The sequence below is a fragment of the Neovison vison genome, chromosome 6 (genome assembly GCF_020171115.1).
Source record: "Neovison vison isolate M4711 chromosome 6, ASM_NN_V1, whole genome shotgun sequence".
NCBI classification, from domain to species: domain Eukaryota; kingdom Metazoa; phylum Chordata; class Mammalia; order Carnivora; family Mustelidae; genus Neogale; species Neogale vison.
The window spans coordinates 158,141,145-158,164,834 of NC_058096.1; the positions used below are offsets into that span (position 1 = coordinate 158,141,145).

General features: G+C 43.5%; 2 protein-coding genes across 21 annotated transcripts in view; one reads left to right on the plus strand and one right to left on the minus strand.

Annotated features, from left to right (window-relative positions):
- The window catches only part of LRRFIP2 (LRR binding FLII interacting protein 2), a 107,425-nt gene extending 88,327 nt beyond the window's left edge, over positions 1-19,098 (plus strand). For 8 of the 17 annotated variants that reach the window (XM_044252709.1, XM_044252710.1, XM_044252708.1 and 5 more), the window contains 8 exons: positions 2,541-2,633; positions 7,552-7,653; positions 7,931-8,063; positions 9,594-9,643; positions 14,513-14,633; positions 16,960-17,039; positions 17,620-17,724; positions 18,147-19,098. In XM_044252709.1, coding sequence (XP_044108644.1) covers positions 2,541-2,633; positions 7,552-7,653; positions 7,931-8,063; positions 9,594-9,643; positions 14,513-14,633; positions 16,960-17,039; positions 17,620-17,724; positions 18,147-18,257 — 795 coding nt within the window. In that variant the 3' untranslated portion in view covers positions 18,258-19,098. The remainder of the gene's footprint in view (positions 1-2,540; positions 2,634-7,551; positions 7,654-7,930; positions 8,064-9,593; positions 9,644-14,512; positions 14,634-16,959; positions 17,040-17,619; positions 17,725-18,146) is intronic. The other 9 variants (XM_044252715.1, XM_044252717.1, XM_044252721.1 and 6 more) reach the window with 2 other exon arrangements.
- A 1,352-nt stretch (positions 19,099-20,450) lies between these two features.
- MLH1 (mutL homolog 1) overlaps positions 20,451-23,690 on the minus strand; it is a 58,195-nt gene continuing 54,955 nt past the window's right edge. For all 4 annotated transcript variants that reach the window (XM_044252704.1, XM_044252705.1, XM_044252706.1 and 1 more), the window contains 4 exons: positions 22,808-22,972; positions 21,944-22,036; positions 21,538-21,651; positions 20,451-20,773 (listed from right to left, as the gene is read on the minus strand). In XM_044252704.1, coding sequence (XP_044108639.1) covers positions 20,606-20,773; positions 21,538-21,651; positions 21,944-22,036; positions 22,808-22,972 — 540 coding nt within the window. In that variant the 3' untranslated portion in view covers positions 20,451-20,605. The remainder of the gene's footprint in view (positions 20,774-21,537; positions 21,652-21,943; positions 22,037-22,807; positions 22,973-23,690) is intronic.

Consider the following 23,690-nt stretch of genomic DNA (forward strand, 5'->3'; position numbering starts at 1 on the left):
CAGAGTTTCCTTGTCTCTTCATCTTAGCTGTACCATAGAATTTCACACACATGAAACATAAAGTCAGGCTTAAAAAATTAATGCTACCAACTTTATAAACATTTCCCCTTGTAATAGCAAAAGCTTTTGTGATTATCTTTTATTCCTAAGCACATTCTTTGCTAAAGATATCTTAGGAAATGGGCAAAAGGAAAAAATTATGAGTACCATTATTCTTTGGAATATAGTGAATACTGTCTGCTGGGGCAGGATTCTTAGGGAATAAGACGTTTGATTTTCTCTGAGGTAGATCTGTTTCTGAGGTGGCTAAAGGAAAAGCACCAGTCAAGACAGACAGCTTCTATGAAAAACTGGAGGTGGGCAGGTTGTGCTGGTGGAGGAACCCTGAGTGCCTCAGTGTTGGCAGCATCCTGAGGAATGTGAAGCAGTGGGGTCCACCAAGAAATCTTTGAAAGCATTTATTGTACTTTTGTTCCTGCTACCTTGTGAGTAACAAGATAACTCACTTTAAATGTGGCTTTTCCTTTTGAGGTTTTTCCTAGTGTTTTTTAAGTATTCTGGGAAGGGATCCTGTCCACTGGCATGGTGTGATATCAAAGGTTTCTTTTTTTTTTTAAAGATTTTATTTATTTATTTGACAGACAGATCACAAGTAAACAGAGAGGCAGGCAGAGAGAGAGGAGGAAGCAGGCTGGGATCATGACCTGAGCCGAAGGCAGAGGCTTTAACCCACTGAGCCACCCAAGTGCCCCTCAAAGGTTTCTTATGTTACCTTAATGTTGATGACAGGGGAGTGCTTTTAGGAAGGCCAGCTCTTAGGGATCCCTGGGATCCCTGGGAGATGTCTCCCGCACCACACTCATCCACATTCCTGTTGCTCAGGACGTTCCCTGCCTCCACTCATCCCCACTTGGTTCTCCTCCCTCTCCCCATGGACCTGCCCCACTTAAATCTCTCACCCTGTAAATCACTTTAAATTTTTTTTTTTTAAAGATTTTTTATTTATTTATTTGAGAGAGAGAGACAGTGAGAGAGAGCACGAGCGAGGAGAAGGTCAGAGAGCGAAGCAGACTCCCCATGGAGCTGGGAGCCTGATGTGGGACTCGATCCTGGGACTCCAGGATCACGCCCTGAGCCGAAGGCAGTCGTCCAACCAACTGCGCCACCCAGGCGTCCCTGTAAATCACTTTAAAAAAACCATTTAATAGAGGAAAAGAAATGACTACTTTTCTATTTGTGGATTTGTGTTAACTTTTCTTCATTCTTGAGAATGATTGAATTGAATGTAGCCTGGCTGATTGAGTTTGTGAATGCTAAATGTGGACACAGATAACCCTTTGAAAATATCAGATTATATGTGAAGTTAGTTGTCCTTGTTTTTCCATTTTTGGCATGAAGCATATTATCTAAGTTTTGTGTCCTCCTGGTATTTAAAAATAATGCGAATTCCTCTCCTTTTTTGTCCTTTTGTGTTTTTTTGTGTCTATGTTCCAACCGCTTGTGATTTTTTTCTAATTAAGATATATACTTTTCCCCACTTTTGATTTCAGAAGAATAATAAAGCTGCTTTGCCAGCTGCTTCTCAAATTCAGTACCTTAAGTTAGAATTGGTTAAGTGTTTTAGCTTTTAATTTGATGATAGTGCTTAAGAGGAATTGTAATGCTTGATTCCCATAACTTGTCACAGTGGTTTCTTTAAAGAAAGCCGAGGGTGTTGTATGTACGAACTTTAAAGACTTTAGTTTTAGGAGTTTTTATGTTTAGAAGTAACATCTCTTAGATGTTAATACCCCTGTGTATGTATAACTGAAAAACATTGAATATGAGAAAATAATGCTTTTTGGTCTTTCATGGTAAAGTAGATAAGAAATGTATATGTAGGAAAGGTAGGAGATGGTAATTTACCAATAATTCTTAAAAGAAAACCTGTTAATATTCAAGTGTATAGATTGAATCTCGTTGCCTAATGAGAATAGTTCCTTAAGAATGGCTACATGCTGAATTCTGGTTTTTCTAAAAAACTGAACTAAACTAAAAATACGACTGTTCCTTCGAATTCATGATATTCTTGCTGTGGTATGTTCTACTAACAAATTTGAAATGATTAAGTTGAGATGTTTTGTATTTTTTAGTTCTACTTAAGAAAATAAAGTTTTTAACTATAGCTTGCTCTCTCATAAGCAAAATTTCCCTCTCTAGAAATGTAAGTTGCTCCGTGTTTGGAAAAAAGGCAGTTATCAGAGGAAGAACACGTACGTGGAGTTGCTTGTACACAGAAGCCCTAACTGGCTTGCTGCCGCAGGGCTGTGCTCCCAGTAGTTCTTCCCACTTCCCTTGTGGCAAGCCAGCAGAAGTCCTGTCGCCAAGACACTGGATGTCATCTCCTTTGCAAGCAGCTCTTTTCCTGTTCAGCGCAGCTTTCTTTCTCCCTTTGTTAAGTTTCTTTATCAGCTTTACTTTTTGTTCTGTTTTCCTCCATCTGATCCCCTCCGTTTTTTCTTTCTGTTCTTTTATTACTTCTCTCCCCACTTCCTCTGCAGGAGAATCAACGAATGCAGCAGAAAATAGACACCGTGACAAAAGAGGTGTTTGACCTCCAGGAGACACTCCTGTGGAAAGATAAAAATATTAGGGTATGAAATAAAATTGGGCTTTGGTCTGAAGCTCATTGATGAGGAATAGACCAATATAATTTAAGTTAGAGATTCCTAAAAATCTGTCCTTTTGGTTATTTTTGAGCATTTATACACTGAAATGGGAATAAGCAGAAGACAGAAAAAAATCCAGGGAAAAATGTGATAGTATATCTGGAAAGAACTCTTCTTGCTAGCAGGACTCTGGGCTTGTGAAACCTACAAAGTAGGAACTTTCTAGGGAAGTTTATTTCCCCAGGATTCTCATCCAGAAGCAACCACAGGATTTAATTCAAATTCTGTGGGTAATCAGATATCCTTACATTGCAAGAATTTTGGATGAGAAACAAGAGAACAGTGAGTGGGGGGTGGAGGACAAGTAATTAGCATCCCATAAATCCTTGGTGAATAAAATAGGAAGAGATTAACATCAATTTAGTTACGGAAGTGGATAGGAATGTAAGATTTGCCACAGTTGCCAAACCATGACGTCATCTCTAATTATAACCTATGACTCCCCAAAGCAAGGGGGGTGGTGCCCAGAGAAGGAAAGTCTTCAGTGGTTTTTTGCTAAGCCCTTTAGATAGATTCCAAGCGTATGGAGGCTGGAAAAATTCCCACCAGTTCATCCTGTGTCACCCTTGACATGTGCCCCACCTCATGCTGTGAGCTCTATTCTGCACTGGGGGTGCCTGCCACACAGCCATAGCTGCCAGATGCTTACCTTGTCAGGGAAGGGCTATGGTGGAGGGAGCAGAGAGAGGGAAGAAAGCCCTTGTCTTGAGAACACAGAAAGTTTTGTTCTGCTTGAGGTCAGGTGGCGTAGGGAAAAGTTGGCAAAGATCCCCAAGAACACCTATGATAGACATGCCTGGATGAGCAGTCCTCTGGATCATAACCTTCATTGTTGATGGGGGAGTTCTTTTATCCGGTTCTTTTCATACATCTAAGGACATAGCCTCCCCGCTTTTTTTTTAATTAAAGATTTTCTTTATTTGTTTGAGAGAGCAAGAGTGCACGAGCTTGGGTGGGGGTTGTTAGAAGGAGAGGGAGAAACAGTCCCCGCTGAGCAGGGAGCCCTACTCACTGCATCCCAGGAACCCCAAATGATGACCTGAGTGGAAGACAGATGTTTAACTGACTGAGCCACCCAGGTGCCCACCGCCCCCCATCCTCTTATTAATAAACTCATGGGAAACAAAATTATTTCTTAAGAGTTTTTAATATTTAAAGTACTGAGTTTCTAAAATTCTAAAAGCTAGAAGAGCCTTCTGGAATATAACTGTTAAGAGTTTTGAAATTCTGATTGTGAGCTACTAAACTTATTTACATTTTTACCTGGGGAATTTAAAATGAGATATGAAAAAATGTATGGCACAAAGTAGGTAATTTGTAAAGGTTAGTTAGTCTGGTCACTATCTAGAATGGTCTTTTAGGACCTTCACATAATTTTTTGTAGCACAGATCTGTAGGTCCATGATTTCTATTTTATATAACTATCTCAGTATTTAAACCAATTATTTTGGATCAGCTATAGGAAAACTCCAAACCACTCAGTCCAATAAAATAGCTATTCAAAATAAAACAAAAATTTATTTTCTACCAAAAAGATGTGCTCATAGTTAAGACAGATTATTTGACTTCTAAATATTCATGGCATTATTGAATGAGAAAGTGGCTATCTTCTTTCTGTATGGTATATAATAATGTGTTCCTTTGGCTTTTTTAAAAAACTAAACTTAAAAATTTTTTTTTTTAAATCTGTGGTGGGGCATGTGTCAGAATGGCCTTCCTTTTTAAGGCTGAATGATAGTTCATTGTATGTGTGTACCACATTTTGTTTATCCATTCATTGGGTGATGGATGGACACTTAGTTTGCTTCCCCCTTTTGGCTCTTGTGGTAATGCTGCTGTGCACATGAGTTTGCAGCTACCTCTTTGTGGTCCTGCTTTCTTTACTTTGGGTTGATAGCCGGGAGTAGAATCGCTGTGTAATATGGTAATGGTATGTTTAAGTTTTTTAAGGAGTAGTGAGACTGTCTTCCACAGCAACCGTACCATTTTCCATTCTCATCAGCACTGCACAAGGGTTCTCTTAACCAACACTTGTTTCCGGTTTTTCTGATAACCATCCTAATGTGGTCCTCCCACGACTTGCACAAGATACATTTTCAATATAGTCAGTGACTACCTCATGTATCACTTGTTTCTAGCTTCATTTTCAAGATTTAAAGTTAGTGACTTAATAAAGGAACATGGCCGTTATTCTCATGTTAGAGTTTAGTTTTCTTTGGTTTTCCTCCGTCGATCCTTGTGGTCATGCTTGTAGTCCTAAGGCGGTTCCAAGTGCCAGTTGGCTATGTATGGAATAAGCACATACACGGGACTGGTGTATCTGGATAGCCCTGTGTGAGGCTCCATCCCATTCTAAGATATTTCTGGCCTCATGCAATTATATGGAGAAATAACCTGTTGTCCCCAGAGTTCATCCTGTTATACATATCTTTCAGGCTTCCTGACACTAGAATTTGAGGTTAGATCAGGGGTAAAGAATAATTTAGATCTCCACAGGCATTTGGTTTTTATCCTAAGCGGGGGGAAAAAGTCTACTGTGAGAGCTATTACTGAATGCAAACACAGGGTAGCAGTTTTACGCTCAGGTGCTACAGAGGATTTCAGATCAGTGAGAGTACATTTGCTCCAATTAGAAGGTATTTCAGTAGCCCTCAAACTTTGTGGTGAAATGGGAGAACTTAAAGGATGTATTTTATTTTCCCATCCATAATTATGGGAAAATAAAGTTAAGTCCCAAAGTAAAGATAAAATCCATTGCTGTAATACGTAGGAAGAGGAACCAATGGCATGTACTAGCATTTGCTAGAATTTCTAGTTTAAGATTGGTCTGTTCCTAAGAGCATCTAGTGGTGGTGGTTATGTAGAGCATGTTGTGGCAGTGATCACTGACCTGGTTGTATGCGGTGATGCATGGCGAAACTATGCACGCAGATACCAATAACCCACAAATATCTAAGCCCTGGAGATCAAGTGTCTGCCAACAGATGGGAAAGTATTTCTTGTGCTTTTTTGTCCTGAGCTTAACATTTGTTATTAATGCAGTGGAGTGGTAATAGTAGCTTGAAGTGTGAGGATAAACGCCTAAATGATTAATATGAAGGCAGACTCAAGACACGCCATATGGTGTGAATGTAAATTGCTGAAAGGAAATTAGATATTGTTGTTGCAGTTTGGGTAAGTATGGTGTAGGGCTACTTAGAGGCTTCTTTTCCAGCGCATCTGGGATGACAGTAAGGAAACAGAATTGTGGCCTTCTTGGGGCTGTGATAGAGAAAAAGTATGCAAAGGCTTTGAAACCAAAAAGAACTAGATTTACTTTATGGCTTTGGCACTTACTGCGACTTTGCCCCCCCCCCAAAATGTATATATATAAAACTTCTGAGCTTCAATTTTCTGATCTGTGAAATGGGGATAAGACAAGTACAGGATATAAAAGGGAGAAATAATATATATATGCATATATTAGGGCAAAATTACATGTCTCTGTAGCAGTGCCTGTTGTACAGTTGGAGCCTCATGGTTGGTGGCTGCCAGCTTCTCTTGTCGTAAGGTTAGAATGATTTAGAACACTGTCCACCTACTCAGAAGTCAGTAATGAAGCCATTGGCTCATTTCTAACCCCATAAACTGAGAGGAAAGGTACCTGCTGTAGTTTAACTTCTTGACCTGTTGGGGCTGTTGGCAGAACATATTAAATACAGGAACACTGATGTAGTGAAAGGTTTTTTCAGACTAGTCCAGCTGTCAGGTATCTGCATGGGCTGCTTGCCTGGGGTATGTTTTGAATTCTGGGTTATTGCCTCCATAGAACAGATTCGTTCTGTCACTGATGACCTGGGTGTGTGCCTGCTTCTGCCCTGTTGGCCTCAGCACTGACAGTTGTGATTCAGGCAGTGGTGGGGGTGATCCAAGTGGAAAGAAAGTGCTGGGCTTTTCCTCAGCCTTCCTGGGAGTCGCGCATGGCAGCAGTGTTTATGCCGTGTACGTGTTGTCCCTTCTGTTTTCAGATGAGAAACCTGAGGCCTAGGTAAGTTAGTACGTGCTGGGACTCAAAAGCCTGTCCCCCAAACCCATATTCTGCTGCACTCCATAGGTGGGCTGTATTTATTTTGTCAGTGTTTTCTTTTTCCCATTTAGAAAGGTGTATCAGAAACCAGATTCTTAATTGTATTTAACTAAATTAACAAAAAAACAGGTTCTTGGGAATCCCTTTGGAGATAAGCTATTTTGAATTAAGTGGTATTTGAGGAATATTTTGCCACACTGTTTGCAGAACAATCACTACAGCCAATATTTAATTAAAATACCTTGTATATATTGGTTATTTTTTCTTCTAGGGCCATTAAAACTTTTTTAACTAAAAAATTTTTAATTTTCTTAATTAAAAAAATTTCACTGTATCCTGATGAACAGTTTTAGTTAAACATAAAATGTAGTCATTTGTTTTGGTCACCATATGAAAATGTAGTAAAGTCAGTAAGGAAAACTTTATTTTAATATGACTGCTATCTTCATCTTCCTTTTCCTGTTTTTGTTTTGTTTTTTTTTTTTTTTTCCCCCATCGACTGGAAAAGAAAGATCAGTTCTCCCGCCTGATGTGATAAGCATGTTTTGGCAAACTGACGCACGACTAACCAGTTTTTGCTGAAACCCTCCTGTGCAGATGTGTGTCCATATGACTTTGTATTTCCGCCCATATCTAACTGCTGGTTTCCAAGCTTTACTGCTCCCTTGTCTTTTATGGCCTTATCTTTGTTTATTTGAATTAGGTACTCTCTGCTGCCTCTTTTACTTGCTCTTTTTCTGTGCCATTCTTTTCCCTTGCTACCCTGTCTAAAACCAGGCCCTAGAGAAACAGAAAGAATACATTGCCTGCCTTAGGAATGAGCGCGATACGCTCAGAGAGGAGCTGGCTGACCTGAAGGAGACAGTGAAGACAGGAGAGGTACGTTAGCTTTAGCCCGGAGTTCAAGTCCCTCACTGCTTTATTCTTCCTTCCTTTCATCCTGTTATCTTTCCCAGCCTGAAGACATCCCAGCATTCACTCTTCAGTGCAGATTTGGTAGGTTTGTCATTTCTTCTACGGACCTATATTCCGTGTAATTAGTTCTAACCCAGTGTTACCTGTGGCAGACATATTGACGCAGGGTCACCTCACAGAGCATACTACTGCTTCCGTGTGGGCCATGTTTTGTGACGGTGGCTTTTTTCCTTTTCTACAGAAACGTGGCTTAGTTATAATCCCTGATGGCACTCCCAATGGGGATGTCAATCATGAACCAGTGGTGGGAGCCATCACCGTGGTGTCTCAGGAGGCTGCTCAGGTCTTGGAGTCTGCAGGAGAGGGTCCACTAGGTAAGACACTGGCTGCTGCTCTGTCGGCTTGGATTTACTGTCCTCTTAGACTTCCGGCTTACTCATATCCCATCTTGGAACACAAAAACAACACAAGGTCTATCTGAGGTTTATCTAAATTCTTAACAGGAAGAAATCTGGGCACAGAGTCTTTAGGCATCCTTGAACTTGGGAAACCAGCATTTGGGTCATTGTATGGCCTCTGCATGGAAACACTGTTGGTGTAAACACATTGCTTAAATACAAACCTTCCGGGAAGAGATAATCCAGCATATGCATCCCAAGGAACCCGTGGGCTGGTAGGGGACTTCCGAAGTGTGTTTTAAGTTTCTTTTTCCTGGAGAGTCTAGTTTTATGCTTTGTTACTTATCCCGGGGTGCGGTGCCACCGCATTTCTTAAGGCAAGAAACAGGTGACCAAGAAGTCAGAGGAGTGTTTTTTTCTAGAGCAAGGCTTCTGAGCCTCTTAACATCTAAGTATCTTAAATTTAAGCCTTTGAGACTTTAATAAGGAAACCATGCAGATGCTCATCCATTGGCTCTACTAAGAATTCAGCTCCAGAGGAAGGAAAGTGGCACAGATACTCTAACACCAGCTCACGTTTTTTTTTTTCCTTTTGTTTTCATAATGTGTAAGTTTTCTAGAGGACTGGGACCTTTTCAGAGTTAGTAAACACATTCTCTGAGGCACAGAATTGCAGAGACAGATCACTTTGATACGACAGAGGCTGTGGGCGGGGCAGTGGGAGCCGCTGTAGAGAATGTAGAGTGTGTGGCTGGGGGCAGCCCAGGGCTTCCTCTGCTTGTTGGGGAAGGTACTGGGAAGCCAGCACTTAACATTCGGCCGTGACCCTAGTTGATTGGAGGAGGCTCTGGCTCAGCGCTGACTGCTGCTTTTACTCATCTCTGGCCCCTCTCAGTCCAAGGGCCTTGTTTTAATGGCATGCTTGGGAAGCAGCAGCCCAACCCCCAGGCCAGGAGTGAGCCCTAGCAATCCTGCTACCACGCCTCAGATTAGCCCTTGACTGCTTGCAACTTGGAGTTTCCCCATTTCCCCTCACTAGTCTCTGAGGGCCTTTGCTTCTTCAGCATTGTCCTCCCAATTTCCCTGTTCCAGCCTCCCCACCCAGGCCCTCTTGTACCCCTTCTGTCTTCTCTTCCAGATTTTATTTGCTCCTGTGAGGCTTAAACCTGGGAGCACCCTGCATTCCAGTTGTCTTTCTGCTTGTGAAAGCTTGCACATGTTTGAAACAAGGAAGTGATCTTTGTACTTTGGTTTGTCCTTCAGTGGAAAATCACTGCCCTTGGGAGCAAATATATTTAGTGCCTTGATAGCTATTTTTTGTATGGAAATATGTGTTGAATAATTAAGTATTTTTCCTTAGCACTGAACTTAAGCCTTCATTTCTTTTGATATTGAGAGCTATAAGTTACCAGATGTTTGCTGTTTCTGAATTTCAAGAGTGATTTTTAATTGTTTCTGTACTATATCCTCACAAATTTAGTTTACAACCTTTTCCGTTTGTTTTAGATGTCAGGCTACGAAAACTTGCTGGAGAAAAGGAAGAGCTACTGTCACAGGTAAAGGCATTCTTCTCACTGGAAGATAATGTTAATTTAACGAACTAAATAAATCACATGGCAAAGCATTAGCAAATTAAAATGTATGCAAGAAAGAGATGCACTTATTTCAAACATCAGTATTCAAGATTTGAAGATTGAATTCAAGATTTGAAGGACAAAAAGATAAACTCATATTTTGCCTTTTTGTTGTTTCCTGTTCTTAAAAAAAATTATGAGACTTGGAGTTTAAGGAGTTAAATAGCTCTATGAAGCTTCTTGTAAAGACAGAAGTTTCCTGCTCTGCCTCCTCACCTTTACCCTGACCATGCTGATTGGTTCAGCAGATTCTTTCCATGTGTACTGTTTTCGTGTATTTCTCTCCCACATGCTCATGTTGCTTCTTGATAGTTCTGTTTTGGGCACTGTCTGTTGACATCTCTCTGTGCAAGAGAACCATCTAGCCTTCTGTCCCCAGCAGCATGCACACCCTTCCCATCTCTGGTCCCAGCAAAGGCACAGCGTGCATCCCGTCGGCACGTGTCACTGGGACTTGTAAGCAGTTGTTAGGGAGCCCCGCAACGTTCCAGAGCTGCCTTTCCTCTTCATCACAGCTCCAGCTCCCCCAGAGTTAATACTGCGGCTTTTCTTTTACTCTGCTTGGTTTCCTGTGTATTTATGACTTGTGTCGCTGCTGCGCCTGCAGCAGTAGTTGAATCTGCTCTTAGAGATTGCGGTGCACCAAGTATTCTCTCTGTTCTGCTTGCTGGTTCTTGGAGCATCAGACCTGGCCCCCTGGGAGCTTCATGGCCTGTTCCCTCCACACCCAGCTGGGCTGCCCTTTGTCCCCGCCTAGGGTTTCCTCTGCCTGTGGTTGAGGTTGGAGTCCCTTTTAGCAATGCTGTAGGCCTTCCTCCTTTTTCATTCATTCTGTTTTTGGTACATCCCCCAGTAACTTCCTGAGAAAAGGATATATAGGCTGTAAATTTTTCATAACTTTGGAGGCCTCAAAATGTCTTCATTTTACCCTGTTACTTGATTACAGTTTGGTTAGAGAATTCTTGGAATTTTTCCTTCTTCTTCTTCTTTTTTTGTTTTTTTAAAGAAATTGCTTCACTGTCTTCTGGCTTCCAGTGTGGAAGTCAACATGTTGAAGATTTCAAGGGCATTATGATTTTTCATCTTTGGTATGTGACTTCTTCCCTTCTTTAGTGGCTTATATCATACTTTCTCCTTCCTGTTTGGAGGTTTCACAGTGATGTGGTTTGGAGTTGTCTGCATGTTTTGGGCCCCTGTCAGTTCTCAGAATTTCTATCCTTCAATCCTGGGAAACTTTTTTGACTGTTTTTCTCCCTTCCCATAATCTGTTATCTCTTTTTGAAACTCCTGTTCAGTCATTCGAATGTTGAATGAGATGCCACTCTTTAACAGGCTCCATTCCAGGCATTTGGCATATTTCCATGAACTACTCAGTTAAATAATCCCTGCACTAGGAGACAGATCTTACATTCTAGTAGGAGGAAACCAGACAATAAATAATAGATGGAATGAATATGTAAGTTATATGGTATGTTCGAAGTTTGTGTGACTGCACTTACTGTTTCTCTAGCCACATTTAGTGGCCATAGGTGCAGGCGTGGGTGGGCGGAGTTGGATTTTACCCAGGAGTGTAATTAAGCAGAGGAGGTGAGGACATAATGGAGGAGAGTATTGATAATGATGACCCCAAAGATGAAGTGGGTAATGAGGCTAATGGGTAATCCAGGAAGATGTCAAGGCCCAGTGGGAAGATGGGAAATATCAGTGGGATTGAAGGACTGGGATTTGGGTTCCTGAGAGAGGGAATGGGAAAGACCAGGAGTAGAGGTTGGAGAAAAGATAATGGGACTAACTCATGCAGGGACTGCACTTAATCAAGTGGGAGAATCCAGTATATGTCTATGGGAGAATAGTGATGGCAAGATCCTTGGAGAGGAGGTGTTCCAGAAACTGCCATCGGTCATAGGAGAGATTCTCTATGTAGGTGGATCTTTAAATTGCTCAGGCTATACTTGAGGGAGCATAAATCAGGAGCTAAGTGGTGAAGGAGCAGGGCAATGGCAGTGATGAGGGGTGGTTGGTATGTGAGGGGAGGAGGTCAGGAAGTAGGGATTTTAGGGAGCACCGATGGAGACTAGTTGGGCAGCAGCACAAAAAGAAGGTCATGTGTTCTGTTCTCAGGCCCAGTGGTAGGAGGGCTCTGGGAGAAATCACCAGAAGGTCAGAGGGCTGCAGAGTGAACAGGCTTCTCAGGGGAGAGTGGATTTCTGCTAACACACTAGATAAAGGGACCATTCAGAGAAGAGACTGAGGATGAGGGGAAATGGTAATCCAGATTTTTAGGCATTGGGAAGGGTTAGAAGGTGCAGATGGGGGTGACAGCTGTACAGAGCCCTTCAGGGAAGAGTGTAAGAGGATGACTATTTTTGAGATGGACATAATGATATTGGGGATAATGAAGAACTAGTCCTGGTTCACTCAAGGGAGATGTTGAAACGGTGGAGGTGTCTGGGAAGCATGGGTTCCCTCCCAGTGCAGAGCTCACCCTTTCCCCACTGGGGATGTGGCCCACTTAGTCCTAGTGCCAGGCTTCACTTTGACCACTGTTGATGGGGTACCAGCTAGGGAAGCCCCCTTAACTCTGAGCATCACACTCACCCTTGACCCTTGATGAAGGGCAAAGGTGGCCTGGGGAAGCTTGGTCTTGGTCACAGAGGCAGTTCCCCATTGTAGTTCTGAGCTGTAGTGCTCCCCAAACTCTCCTGGTAAGAGTTGTAGTCATTTGGGGGGAAAATGGCTCTGATTTCTGAAGGAAGGGGCAGTAGACCTCTGGGATCAGCACTTTTTTTGTTTCTCTCCTGTCCATCCCTTTTGATCTCTTTTGCTCTACTTTAAAAAGATTTTCCCAACTTCATCTTTGAAAACTTCCATTGGCTTTATTTTTCTCTTTATGTTTTACAGATGTAGATATTTTTACTTACCTTAGAGGATACTGACAGTTTGTCACTGTTCTCTGTTGTTTCCTTCCATCTGCATAGTTTATTTCCTAACTAATGCTTTTGGCCCTAAGTTTCAGGGCCGGCGGGGACTAAAACCCTGATGGGCAGCTTTGAGCATATGTAAGGCTGATGTGGCTGGGTGTTTTGTTGGGAAATTGTGATGTGGGTATGTTGGTCTTTACCTTAGAATAGGCAGACAGTTCTACAGGGAGACATCCCCCAGGATTCTGCGTCCACGGAGCAGTGTTGCTGGCAGGATCCTGGGGATTGAGGTCGGACTGGGGGCCTTAGCATCAGTACGTGTCTGTTCATCTGATCTTGTTTTCCATGTGTGCAGGCTCCTGTCTCCACTGGGCCTTGTCTGTTCCCAAACCTGAATCCCTTCGCATTTGATTCATTATCAGTTTCTTCAGTTTATAAATTAAAAACCCCTGTAGCTTTATTAAGGTATAACTGGTATAGAATAAGCTGCTCATACCTAGGGTGTACAAATGTCCTACCGTATTCGTTTCTGAGGGCGGCCCCTACAAAGTACCACAGACTAGGTAGCTTAGAGGAATGGAAGTGTCCTGTCTGCACAGTTTTGGAGATTTAGCAAGTGCCCACGGTCGGGTGACAGCAGTGGCGGTGCCTTCTGAGGCCTGTGAAGGGCCATCTGTCCCACACTTCTCTCTGGCTCCTGGCACTTTGCTGGCAGTTTGTGGCATTCCTTGGCTTGTGGATAGCGTTCTGTGTCTTCATATCGTCGTCCCTCTGTACCTGCCTATCTCTCTGTATGGCACCAGTCATACTGGATCAGGGGCACACCCTATTCTAGCATGGTTTCATCTCAGCTCAGCTAAATGCATCTTCACTGACTCCATTTACAAATGAGTTTACATCCTGAGGTACTGGGAGTTAGAACCTCAACATATGAATTTTGTAAGGACACAAGTCAACCCATAACAATACTCACGAAACCATGACCACAATCAAAATGGTGAAAATATTCATAACCCCTCCAAAGTTTCAGTGTCCCTTGGTAAGCCGCCTTTCCTCAGCCTTCCTCTCTCCCCCTGTCCAGGCAACCACTGTTCTGCTTTCTGTCACTGTGGATTAGTTTCCATTTTGTGAGGTTTATATAATTGGAATTACATAGCATGTCCTCTTCCTTTGTCTGGAATCTTCTACACAGTGTACTTATTTTGAGATTCAGCTGTGTTGCACCTATCGGTAGTGCTTTCCCCTTACTGGGTAGATGTGCCATAGTTTGTTCAGCCTCCTGTTGATAGATATTTGGATCATTTCCAGTTTGGAGCTGTTATGAATAAGCTACTATAAGTATCCTTTATTTTGGGTAAAATAAGGTAGATCAACTGTAAAGCCAAACTAAAAAATACGTTTCCAACTGTTTCTGTATACAGAAGGTTTTCTAAATATTTAACCTAATATATAAGTGTTCATATTTAATACTTAATATTTTAATTAAATTTAATTTTAGTATTTAATTGAATTCAATGTTTAACATTTAAGTTTCCTAAATATTTAGCCTAGGATATTTACCCCAATTTTAAGACAAAACACAAACACCTAACTGCCTGTGGAATTTTATTAAAAACGGAATTGAATAAAAGTAGTGAAAAACGCTGAAAAGATCTGCTGTTCCACCACCCTACACACAACATCAAATAGGGCTGTTTTGATTGGGACACCTGGTCCTGGAGCTCACTCCTTCTGGATGTTCCCAGTTTGTCAGTAGCGCATCTGGCCCTGTGGCCCCATCGTAGGCACTCAGGTCTGGGCGGATGACTTGTGTGGCCAAGGACCCACTGTGTCTTGTGGATCTCGTGATGGCCCTCTCTTTCTGCTTCAGATCCGAAGGCTGAAGCTGCAGCTGGAGGAGGAGCGGCAGAAGTGCTCTCGGAGTGAGGGCTCGGCAGCAGACATGGCGGGGCTGCACAATGGTTCTGACCTGCAGTTCATCGAGATGCAGAGTAGGTACCATGGCCAGGCCAGCGCCACTCGTGGGGAGGCTGCCCGTCTCCCACGTGCATCTCTGGGGGAGCCATGTTACAAAGATGGCTTAATCCTTGGCAAGTCCAAAGTGTAGTCCTGATCTCAGTGGTCTGGCCGGGGAGAGCCTTCTGGCAGCCTCTGCACTTCAGGGAATGGAGTAAGAGGGGACTGGGTTAGTGCTCTTACCCTTCTGTGCAGTGATTTCTAGAGACATTTTGGAAGTAATGTCCTCCTGGCACTGTCCTCTTCCATACCTGGGTCAACTGTCAGCTCCCATACAGCACCTTTCCCAATGATATTTTTCTTGTGGAATCTCTCTTGGATAGTGGGAGGATATATTTGGAACTAACTCATACTAATGTTGAACAGTTTTAGAACTTTGCTGGAAGTTTTCTTATTAACCAAATGAATCCTTATAGATAATATAAAACAAGGCCAGAGTAAGCCTCTTCAGTTTACCTCATGCGGTTTTTCTCCTTTCTACTTTTGACCCCATGCTGTTTTAAAATGCCTTCTGTGTCCACAGTAATGTAATCTCCATGGTGGGGGGAGGTCAGCAGCCATTCTTATATAGTTTGATAATGTATCATTTGTGGAGAGGGGAGACTTTTTCAATTTTAATTGTGGCTTTTCTGATAACTTATTTTAAAATATCGGTTATTCCATGGCCTTTTCATCTAAATATTTTTGCATTAGGCTAAATAGAAAAGGCTTCTTGGATTAAAGCTTATTAATTCCGTTAATACTGCCTTTTGAAGTTAGTATCATGTCCTTAATTAGAGATCAGCTGGGACCCTTGTGACTCTTATTGAATATTCTAGAAATATTTTGGCATGGAGGATAGATGAAGATGGGCATAAGGAAAGGCAGCCTGACTAGCTGGGAGGCTGTGAGGATCAGCTGGACCAGTACAGTGGCTACCAACAGTCTTAAGGAAGGGCAGGGAGTAGATTTGAAAGAGATTGGCCTAAAATAGCAAATTCAAAAGGAGTCACACTGAGGGAGAGCGGGCATGCCTTACGTGTGAATGCTTCTAGGGCGGGTGGGCATTATGGAGCTAGTGTCTGGGAAGGACCCAGAGTGAACTGTCGAACGAGGTGGGCTCAGTGGGACCTGATAGACTGGGTTTGGCCGGCAAAGGAAGCCTGGGGATGGAAGCATGGTGTGGTCGAATCGAATTTCATGGCAGGCATGAAATGGCAAAGATGAAGGACTTAAACTCTTGAAAACAGGAAGGAAAGGGAGGTTTGCCATGAGAAGGAAGCAACACGTTGTGATAGTAAGTGGCTGGGATGAAGGATTAAAACCAGATCCTGAAGCTTCTGTTTTAGAGCCCAGCAGTAGGAACTCTTGTCTGTCACTGCCAGAGGGGCCTTCAGGGAGACAGTTTTATAGCTCCATTACTTTCCAGGTGACAGTAACTACCTGTGAGAAGAATCTCTGCCTGAAGATTATATAAGTAGTTATAACCTCAATGATGTGGAAAAGCAGAAAGGTTCTTAAGTTAGATGGCTTAGATTTGGTTTATCTCCTATAGGCCTTATGATTCCTACCCTATAATCATTTCAGGTGATTTTTGTGAAATTTGGTTTGCTGGAGTGAATTTTCAAACTTCTTATTTTAAATGACTTCTTAGGTCAGAAGTACAACTAATGATTTAGAAGTCTACCCATCACATTATCACAATGTTACTGAAAAGCATTTCTTTGAGCAAATGTTTATTAAGCACATGCCCAAAGCCCTTGGTGAGATACAGAGGTAGACTAAGGATGGCAGAGCCATTGCCCCTCTCCTCAGGTACACAGTGTTTAGAAGGCATGATCATCTTAGAAAAGCCATTAAAAACATGACAGGGAAGGTGAAGTTACAGGAGACTAAGTAGAGGCATGCTGAGGACATGAGTCAGAGGTGGGGAAGGAAGGGTCCTCGAGGTGTGGCAGAAGGGAGCCTGGAAGGAAGGAAGGTGAGGGAAACTGGAGGCTCTTGGGGGAAGGGCAGCACGTAAGGTTGTCGGGGGTCACTGATGCACTGACAGGGCTCTCCTCAGTGGTCAGCCTCCCCACACCATAGCATAAAGAGTCACATTTTCTTCCAACTCCCTGGTCCAAGGGATGCTGGGATCAGGTGTTAGAGCTTCTGGCAAGAGAGCCATTCTGGAGTCCAGGCTGCAGAGGTGCTGTGGCCGCCCCGTGGGCATTTGCGTTCATCTCCTTCCACTTTACTGTCCCCTCCTAGGCTGCAGAGGTTGTCACTGCCTGAGGTCACAGCTGCTGACAGGTGATTGACTGTTCTCTTCTCTTCTAGGAGATGCCAATAGACAAATTAGTGAATATAAATTTAAGCTTTCAAAGGCAGAACAGGATATAACCACATTGGAGCAGAGTGTAAGTACTTGTTCAGCACACTACCAAGTGATTCACACTCCCTTTGCAACTTCCTGCATCTGAGTGGCCAATTCCAGGGGTACCCAGCTTTCCTTGGGCTGTCTCTGTAGTGGGGTCTCTGTAAAAGCTCTCAAAGTAGAAAAGCCAGCAGAGAAAACCTGGCAGGACACTTCAGCCTTTTGTTAGTTGCAAAAATGCATAAGACTGTAGTATAATTGTTTTTTCCAGATTATTTCAAGAGACTTTAGGAAGACTGTAGCTTGAAAATCCCTTATTGCACTTTTCAGAAAGTCCAAATGCTTTTCCATTTAGTGAATCTTGTCCTGCAATGTTAATTTGGCACTTAAATATTATGTTCATCATAAACTTAACATGGGAAAATGACTCTGTAATGACTCTCCAGCTGTAATCCTCTCCAGGGACATTTCTTGATCTATAAATAGCCGTCGGGTTCTGAGAGGCCCTATGACTCACCGTGAGGGGATGACTTGGGATTTGTAATGATGCTGTGTTTCCATGTGGCTGCAAGAAAGGGGCTCCCGGTGCTCACTAGCAGAGGCTCGCGTTCTCTTGTTGACAGATCAGCCGGCTCGAGGGCCAGGTGCTGAGGTATAAGACCGCTGCGGAGAATGCCGAGAAGGTGGAGGATGAACTGAAGGCGGAAAAGAGGAAGCTACAGCGAGAGGTACCTGCTGTTGCATGCTTAAAGAAAAGATCCTTTGCTGCCTGAGGAACTGAATCCTGGGTCCAAGTCTTAAGGGAATAGCAATGGAGGCTCTTCCTCTTTGGTGTTCGTTTTTGACCTGCACAGTGACTGCCATTTACTTTTAGGCTTTGGTCAATTAGAAACTAAGAGAAAGGACAGGTCTCCCTTCTGTTGTAGAGCTGGTCTGTCTCCCCACCTGCTGTCTGCCCTTCCTGGGATTGAGGCTCAGTGTCCCTGTTGGGCACTGCCAGCTGGCAGAAGAGAGCTGAGGCCACAGGGTGCCATGCCAGGCCGAGCTGGCAGCACTTCTGTTCTTGGGTGGGGGGGCATGGTGGAGGTGCTCAGGTGGCACTGGGGTTCACGTATGACCATGTGAAGTGACCGGCTCTCCCTGTCTGCAGTTACGAACAGCACTGGACAAGATTGAGGAGATGGAGATGACCAACAGCCACCTGGCCAAGCGGCTGGAGAAGATGAAGGCCAACAGGACAGCACTTCTGGCCCAGCAGTAGGAGGCTATCCTCTGGCCTGGGTGCTGCTCCTGGGGCCCCTCCCAGAGGGACTGACTTTTTGTCCATTGACACAGACCCCCTTCAGTACTGTTTGAGTTTTGTCATTAAAATAGCCACCTTTGTATTTTATAATTTATGAGAGAATGAAACAGGTTTGAATCTTCATGAATGAACACTTTGGATTTCGCTTGTAGTTTGATTCTAGACTAAGAACTGGTCCATGCTGTTTTTATTTTTTATTTCCATAATTTTAGAATCAAGTTTACTCACCACTTTTCCCCAACTGCCTCAGTGACTGGGCACTCGGGAGGCCTTGGCACGGGTTCCAGAGGACAGCAACTCTGTGAGTGCCCAATGAGATAACTCGGCTGGAGACCTCGGAAAACACAAGTGCCTTCTCCACGGTGCAATTCAGACTTCAGTCATCTCCAAGTGTCAAAAGACACTTACCCTTGATTTCAGATAGCATTTATATTTTAGTGAAGAACCAAGTTCACAGGTGGGGAATATATGTTTCACTCAAATTTCTATGTTTGGAGGAAAAAGCCTTTTTTTGTAAAATATTTAAATTTATATAAGAAAATGTTAGAAAAAGATATGGGGAGTGTATATAAAACTTGCTTTATTGCATGTGGCCGGGCAAGTCCAAAGCCTAACACTCTTAAAGTAAGAGCAGGGCCCTTCGTCTTCAACATCAGCTGTGCTGTATCTCATGTAAAGTATCTCATCTGCTGCTGCTTTGTGGAATGGAACCTCAGACAGGCCCGGCAGGGTGGGGGGAGCAGGCAGGCGGGAGGTCGGCCTGAAGACTCTATTAAAATACACCCTCTTGCTGACCACAGCTGGCTACTGAGACGTTCATTTTTGTTAGAGGAGCTTTTAAAACACCTCAGGGCAGCCACAGCCACGCCTCTGATCTTGCCCCTCTGCTTTTGTCTCCTCCCCAAGGAGAACAATCTGGATATAGCTTTTTAAGAATCCAGTCAGTTTCATCTTTAAAGGCACCCAGTTCAAGGGGCTTTTATCATCGAATGTGCCTACTCTGCAGGATTTGTGATTCGCTTTTGCCCTCAGAATCAAGGTGGTTTTATGGAGATGGTGGCTGTATCCTCAGAACCAAGGCTGGGAGAAGTCTAGTGAATTAAAGGCACATGAGATAAATAAAGCTGATTTGAAACTAGATGCTACAGCTAACTTGAATGTGAAGAAAATCTCTACAAATTATTCCCTTCTTCAGAGCAATGAGCCTTTTAATTTTAAAATATGAAACCACTGTCCTGAATGGAGGGGATTTCCTATAGTCCTACCAGTAATCACCCATATGGGAGATGGGGGAGAGGGGAAGAGGGTGAGGTCCTGGAGTCAGGCTGGGGGCTGCTCAGCCTGTGCCCCACTGGGCTCACTGAGCCCCACTACTGAGCCGCCCTTTGACTTTTTGGACGTTCTATGTGGTAAAACCTGACCTTGCCCCTTTTGTGGTACAACAAATTTGTCTCCTTTTGTCCTGGTCTCTTCCAAAGGGAATGGCTCCAGGTCTTCATTAGGTAGAGTTCCCTATTCTTTCTCATGGAACATTCTTCACTGAGTCTTGTAATCCGGATTGTACCTCAGTACTGTGGGTGTTCTTCCTCCCCGTGCTCAATGCACATTTCTGTTAATGCAAGCTAGTGTTAAGGCAGCTTATTGTAATGACACCTACAGCTTAAGTTTGTAATTTTACATCATCCTTCAGACAAGAATAACTAGAACTTTATCTTAAGCTGGTAGGATTCAGATCCATTAACAAAGGGGGCTCACTGAAGGTGCATACCAGTTACAAACTCTGTAAGGACTGCTGTCTTCTCGCAAGTTTTTTTTCATTACAAATTAATTAGCTTTGGTTAGGTACGTAGTAACAGATTATCAATTCAGCTTTCTCCATATTCAGTGTCACCAGAGCCTCTCACATGTTCGGCACCTCTTTCCAAAGGCATATGAACCAATGTAATTCATATCTGCTGATATCAGAAATTAGAATACCAAAGACTCAAACCAGAGCGAGATCTATAAAATCTCCAAGGCCTTTTTAGAATTCTTTTCAGATGCCCAGAGGGCTTTCAAACGACTTTTGGATTCTTCAACACAATCAGGTATGCTGTAGGTGAAAATGGATCTAGAAAACCTTTCAAGTGTAGTGAAATTAAATCAATCATGTTAGGACACATTTGACAATTTATTTCTGGTCACTCCACCGAGCGTGAAAGAGTGCTGCTAGTTAGAGGGCAAATGGGAGTCGTCAGCTGTAAGACCTACCCTCATCAGGACACCAGGCAAGAACCGCACAGCCCAGATTCCACAAGTGAGTATGGTTAGCACCTCTCGAAGACTTTGTACAGATCGGGCAGGTTAGCAAGCTGTAGGATATTTCCATCTTCTGTGAAATGTCTAGGAGGCAGAAGGTGTGAGCGGAAGGCTTTATAGACAACATGTTCCACAGTCCGCTTCCAGGGGTTTGCAGAGGAGCCGGACACTTCCCCCTGGAAAAGATGTGTTAGAGGTCACAAACCCCCCTATTTGGCCCACTCACATCCCAGCATTTGTGGTTTCCAGGCTGACCTGTACTGGACCTGGATGTCTTGCTCATTACAATCTGCTGTTTTCCTAATGCTGGTCAGACATCCCTCTGCTCAATCTCTCAGGGATCCTACAGCCCCAAATGTTGAGAGGTGACAACAGGAAGAGAAGTCAGAGACTTTCTCCTGTGGAACTTTGTTTCCATTCGGGAGGAACTGTGGATTGTAGCAGGATCTAATGTAACATCTGATCCGGACTATGATGGACTAGGATGTTCAGTAGGAAGTGCAGACACCCAAGCCCTTTCTGTGTACAGAAAAGTCTGTAAGAAAAGCTAGGGATCTGACCTTAGTACTGCCCTGTTCTCCTGGCAGAGCAGTGGTCAGATTAAATGAGCCAAAGCTAAACAAGCGTGGGGAGACTGGGGCTGTGTGCTGGAGGGCTGACGACAGGAGACGAGGGCTCACTAGCCCTGGGTCATCCAGCTCGGCCTCCCAGTTCTCACTGTGACAGCTTGTGCTTTCACGTTTGACAGGTACTGGGATAATTCTAGAGGGACCTTCCAAACCAGCAGAAGGAAGCAGAATTCATGAATAAAAGCTGACCATTATGTTTAAACCTTATGTGCAGTGAAATCCTAGGAATTCAGAGGCAGCAAGTTTCATTTCTTAAACGTTGTATGAGAGCCCAGCCCCTTCCCAGGTGCTACTGTGCGTCACTACAGTACCTGCTGGCCCGAGAGGGTCGACTCCTCAGATACGTACTGCTTCCGAATGGAGTAAAACATAGCACATTCTTTACTGAGGCTTTCAAAACATTCCTTCTCTTCATCCCAGTTCACCTAGTCCAAAGAGAGAATTTAATACCTCAGCATAGGTACTTGCTGAATGAAAATGAAACACATTTCATTTCCAAGTCAAGGTCATAGACTACTTAAAGCTTTTTACATGTAAAATTTTAGGCATTAAATCTGTAAATTGGAACTGCTGAATACTGCTGGGGTAGGTGGGGTAAGGGGGGGCCGTCAAGCTGTTTTACCCTTTCCATCATTCCATGTGAAGGTGTGGCCCCATGCCCTCTCCCACAAGCCCACACGCAGGTACCCCCATATTAAAAACAGCTTGACCACTTGCCTCCGTGGCTAGTCGAAGAATGAAGATAGGGAGACCCTCCAATGGAGGCACATAGTTGTCGATCAGCAGGGGCAATCCAGTCAGGTTCCCTTCCTGGTTGTGAAGAAAAGGCCACGAGAAGGAGACAAGAAATAAACTGTTACAGTTTAATCAAGTTCCTTTTCCCCAGTGCGCCCTCCAGGTCTTATCCACATGCCCACACTTCGGGCGACCAGGTGCTTGACTTGGCACCAGGGGTGGGAGAGCAAAGCACTTAAAAAGCTTTTTGTACTGACATGAAGCAGAACAACTACTTTTTTCAATATGCTCACCAATTAAAGAATACAGAGATATGGAAAGCCCCAAAGTTTAAGCGTAAGAGGAAGAAACCAAGCAAGTGGCCTGGCATCATCTCATTTACTGTGGCCTGTAGGGACTGTGGAATTCAGCTCTCTCTTTTTTTTTTTTAGATTTTTATTTATTTATTTGACAGAGAGAGATCACAAGTAGGCAGAGAGGCAGGCAGAGAGAGAGAGGAGGAAGCAGGCCCCCCGCTGAGCAGAGAGCCCGATGCGGGACTCGATCCCAGGACCCTGAGATCATGACCTGAGCCGAAGGCAGTGGCTTAACCCACCGAGCCACCCAGGCGCCCCAATTCAGCTCTCTCTTGTCGGGGTCCTTCACCCTGGGAACAGGAATGGGCATGACTGGATGAGAAAAAGGTGGTGTAACCTAGACATGAAAATAGGGTGTGAGGATGTAAATAGATGTCTCGTGCTGCTTCTCACAAGGGTGGGTGGCCTCCTCACCCTGACTGAGGACCAACTACAGAACTTGGCTCTTATGTGAGGAATACAACAGAGGAATACAATGGCTGTTACACACCTCATCGATTTCCAAAGAGAAATAGTCTGTGAGCATCTCAGCCTTCTTCTTCAGAAACTCAACAATGTACTCAGCAAGTCCTTCTTTGGGACCATCTTCCTCCGTCCAGCCACTCTCAGGACTATCCAAGGCTAGCATGGCCAGGTCAAACAGTGGTGCTGGCTCCTAGAACAAAGACCACGTTAACAGTCCCTCCAAGTGAAGCCTGAATTCCTTCCCACAAAACTACCAAAGGCAGCCCTTTGAGGTACTGGTTTGGTTCCAGACTGCTATGTAAAGGAATATCATGTATAGTGAGTCAAATGAATTTTCTGGTTTCCCAGTGCACATAAAAGTTAGGTTTACACACATATATCCTATTTATGAAATACAAAATAGATTATATCTAAAAAAAACAATGCACATAACAAACTTTTCAGCTGCAATCATCAAGACAGCATGGTATTGGCACATACACAGACACATAGACCAATGGAACAGAACAGAGAGCCCAGAAATGGACACTCAACTCCATGGTTAACTAATCTACAAAGCAGGAAAGAATGTCCAATGGAAAAAAAAGTCTCTTCAATAAATGGGGCTGGGAAAATTGGGCAGCCACATGCAGAAGAATGAAATTTGACCATGTTCTTACACCACGCACAAAAATAGACCCAAATGGATGAAAGACCTAAATGTGAGACAGGAATCCATCAAAATCCTCAAGGAGAACACAGGCAACCTTTTCAACCTCTGCCACGGCAACTACTTGCTAGACCTGTCTCCAAAGGCAATGGAAACAAAGGCAAAAATGAACTTTTGGAATTTCATTAAGATAAAAAGCTTTTGCACAGCAAAGGAAACTATCAACAAAACCAAAAGACAACTGGCAGAACTGGGAGAA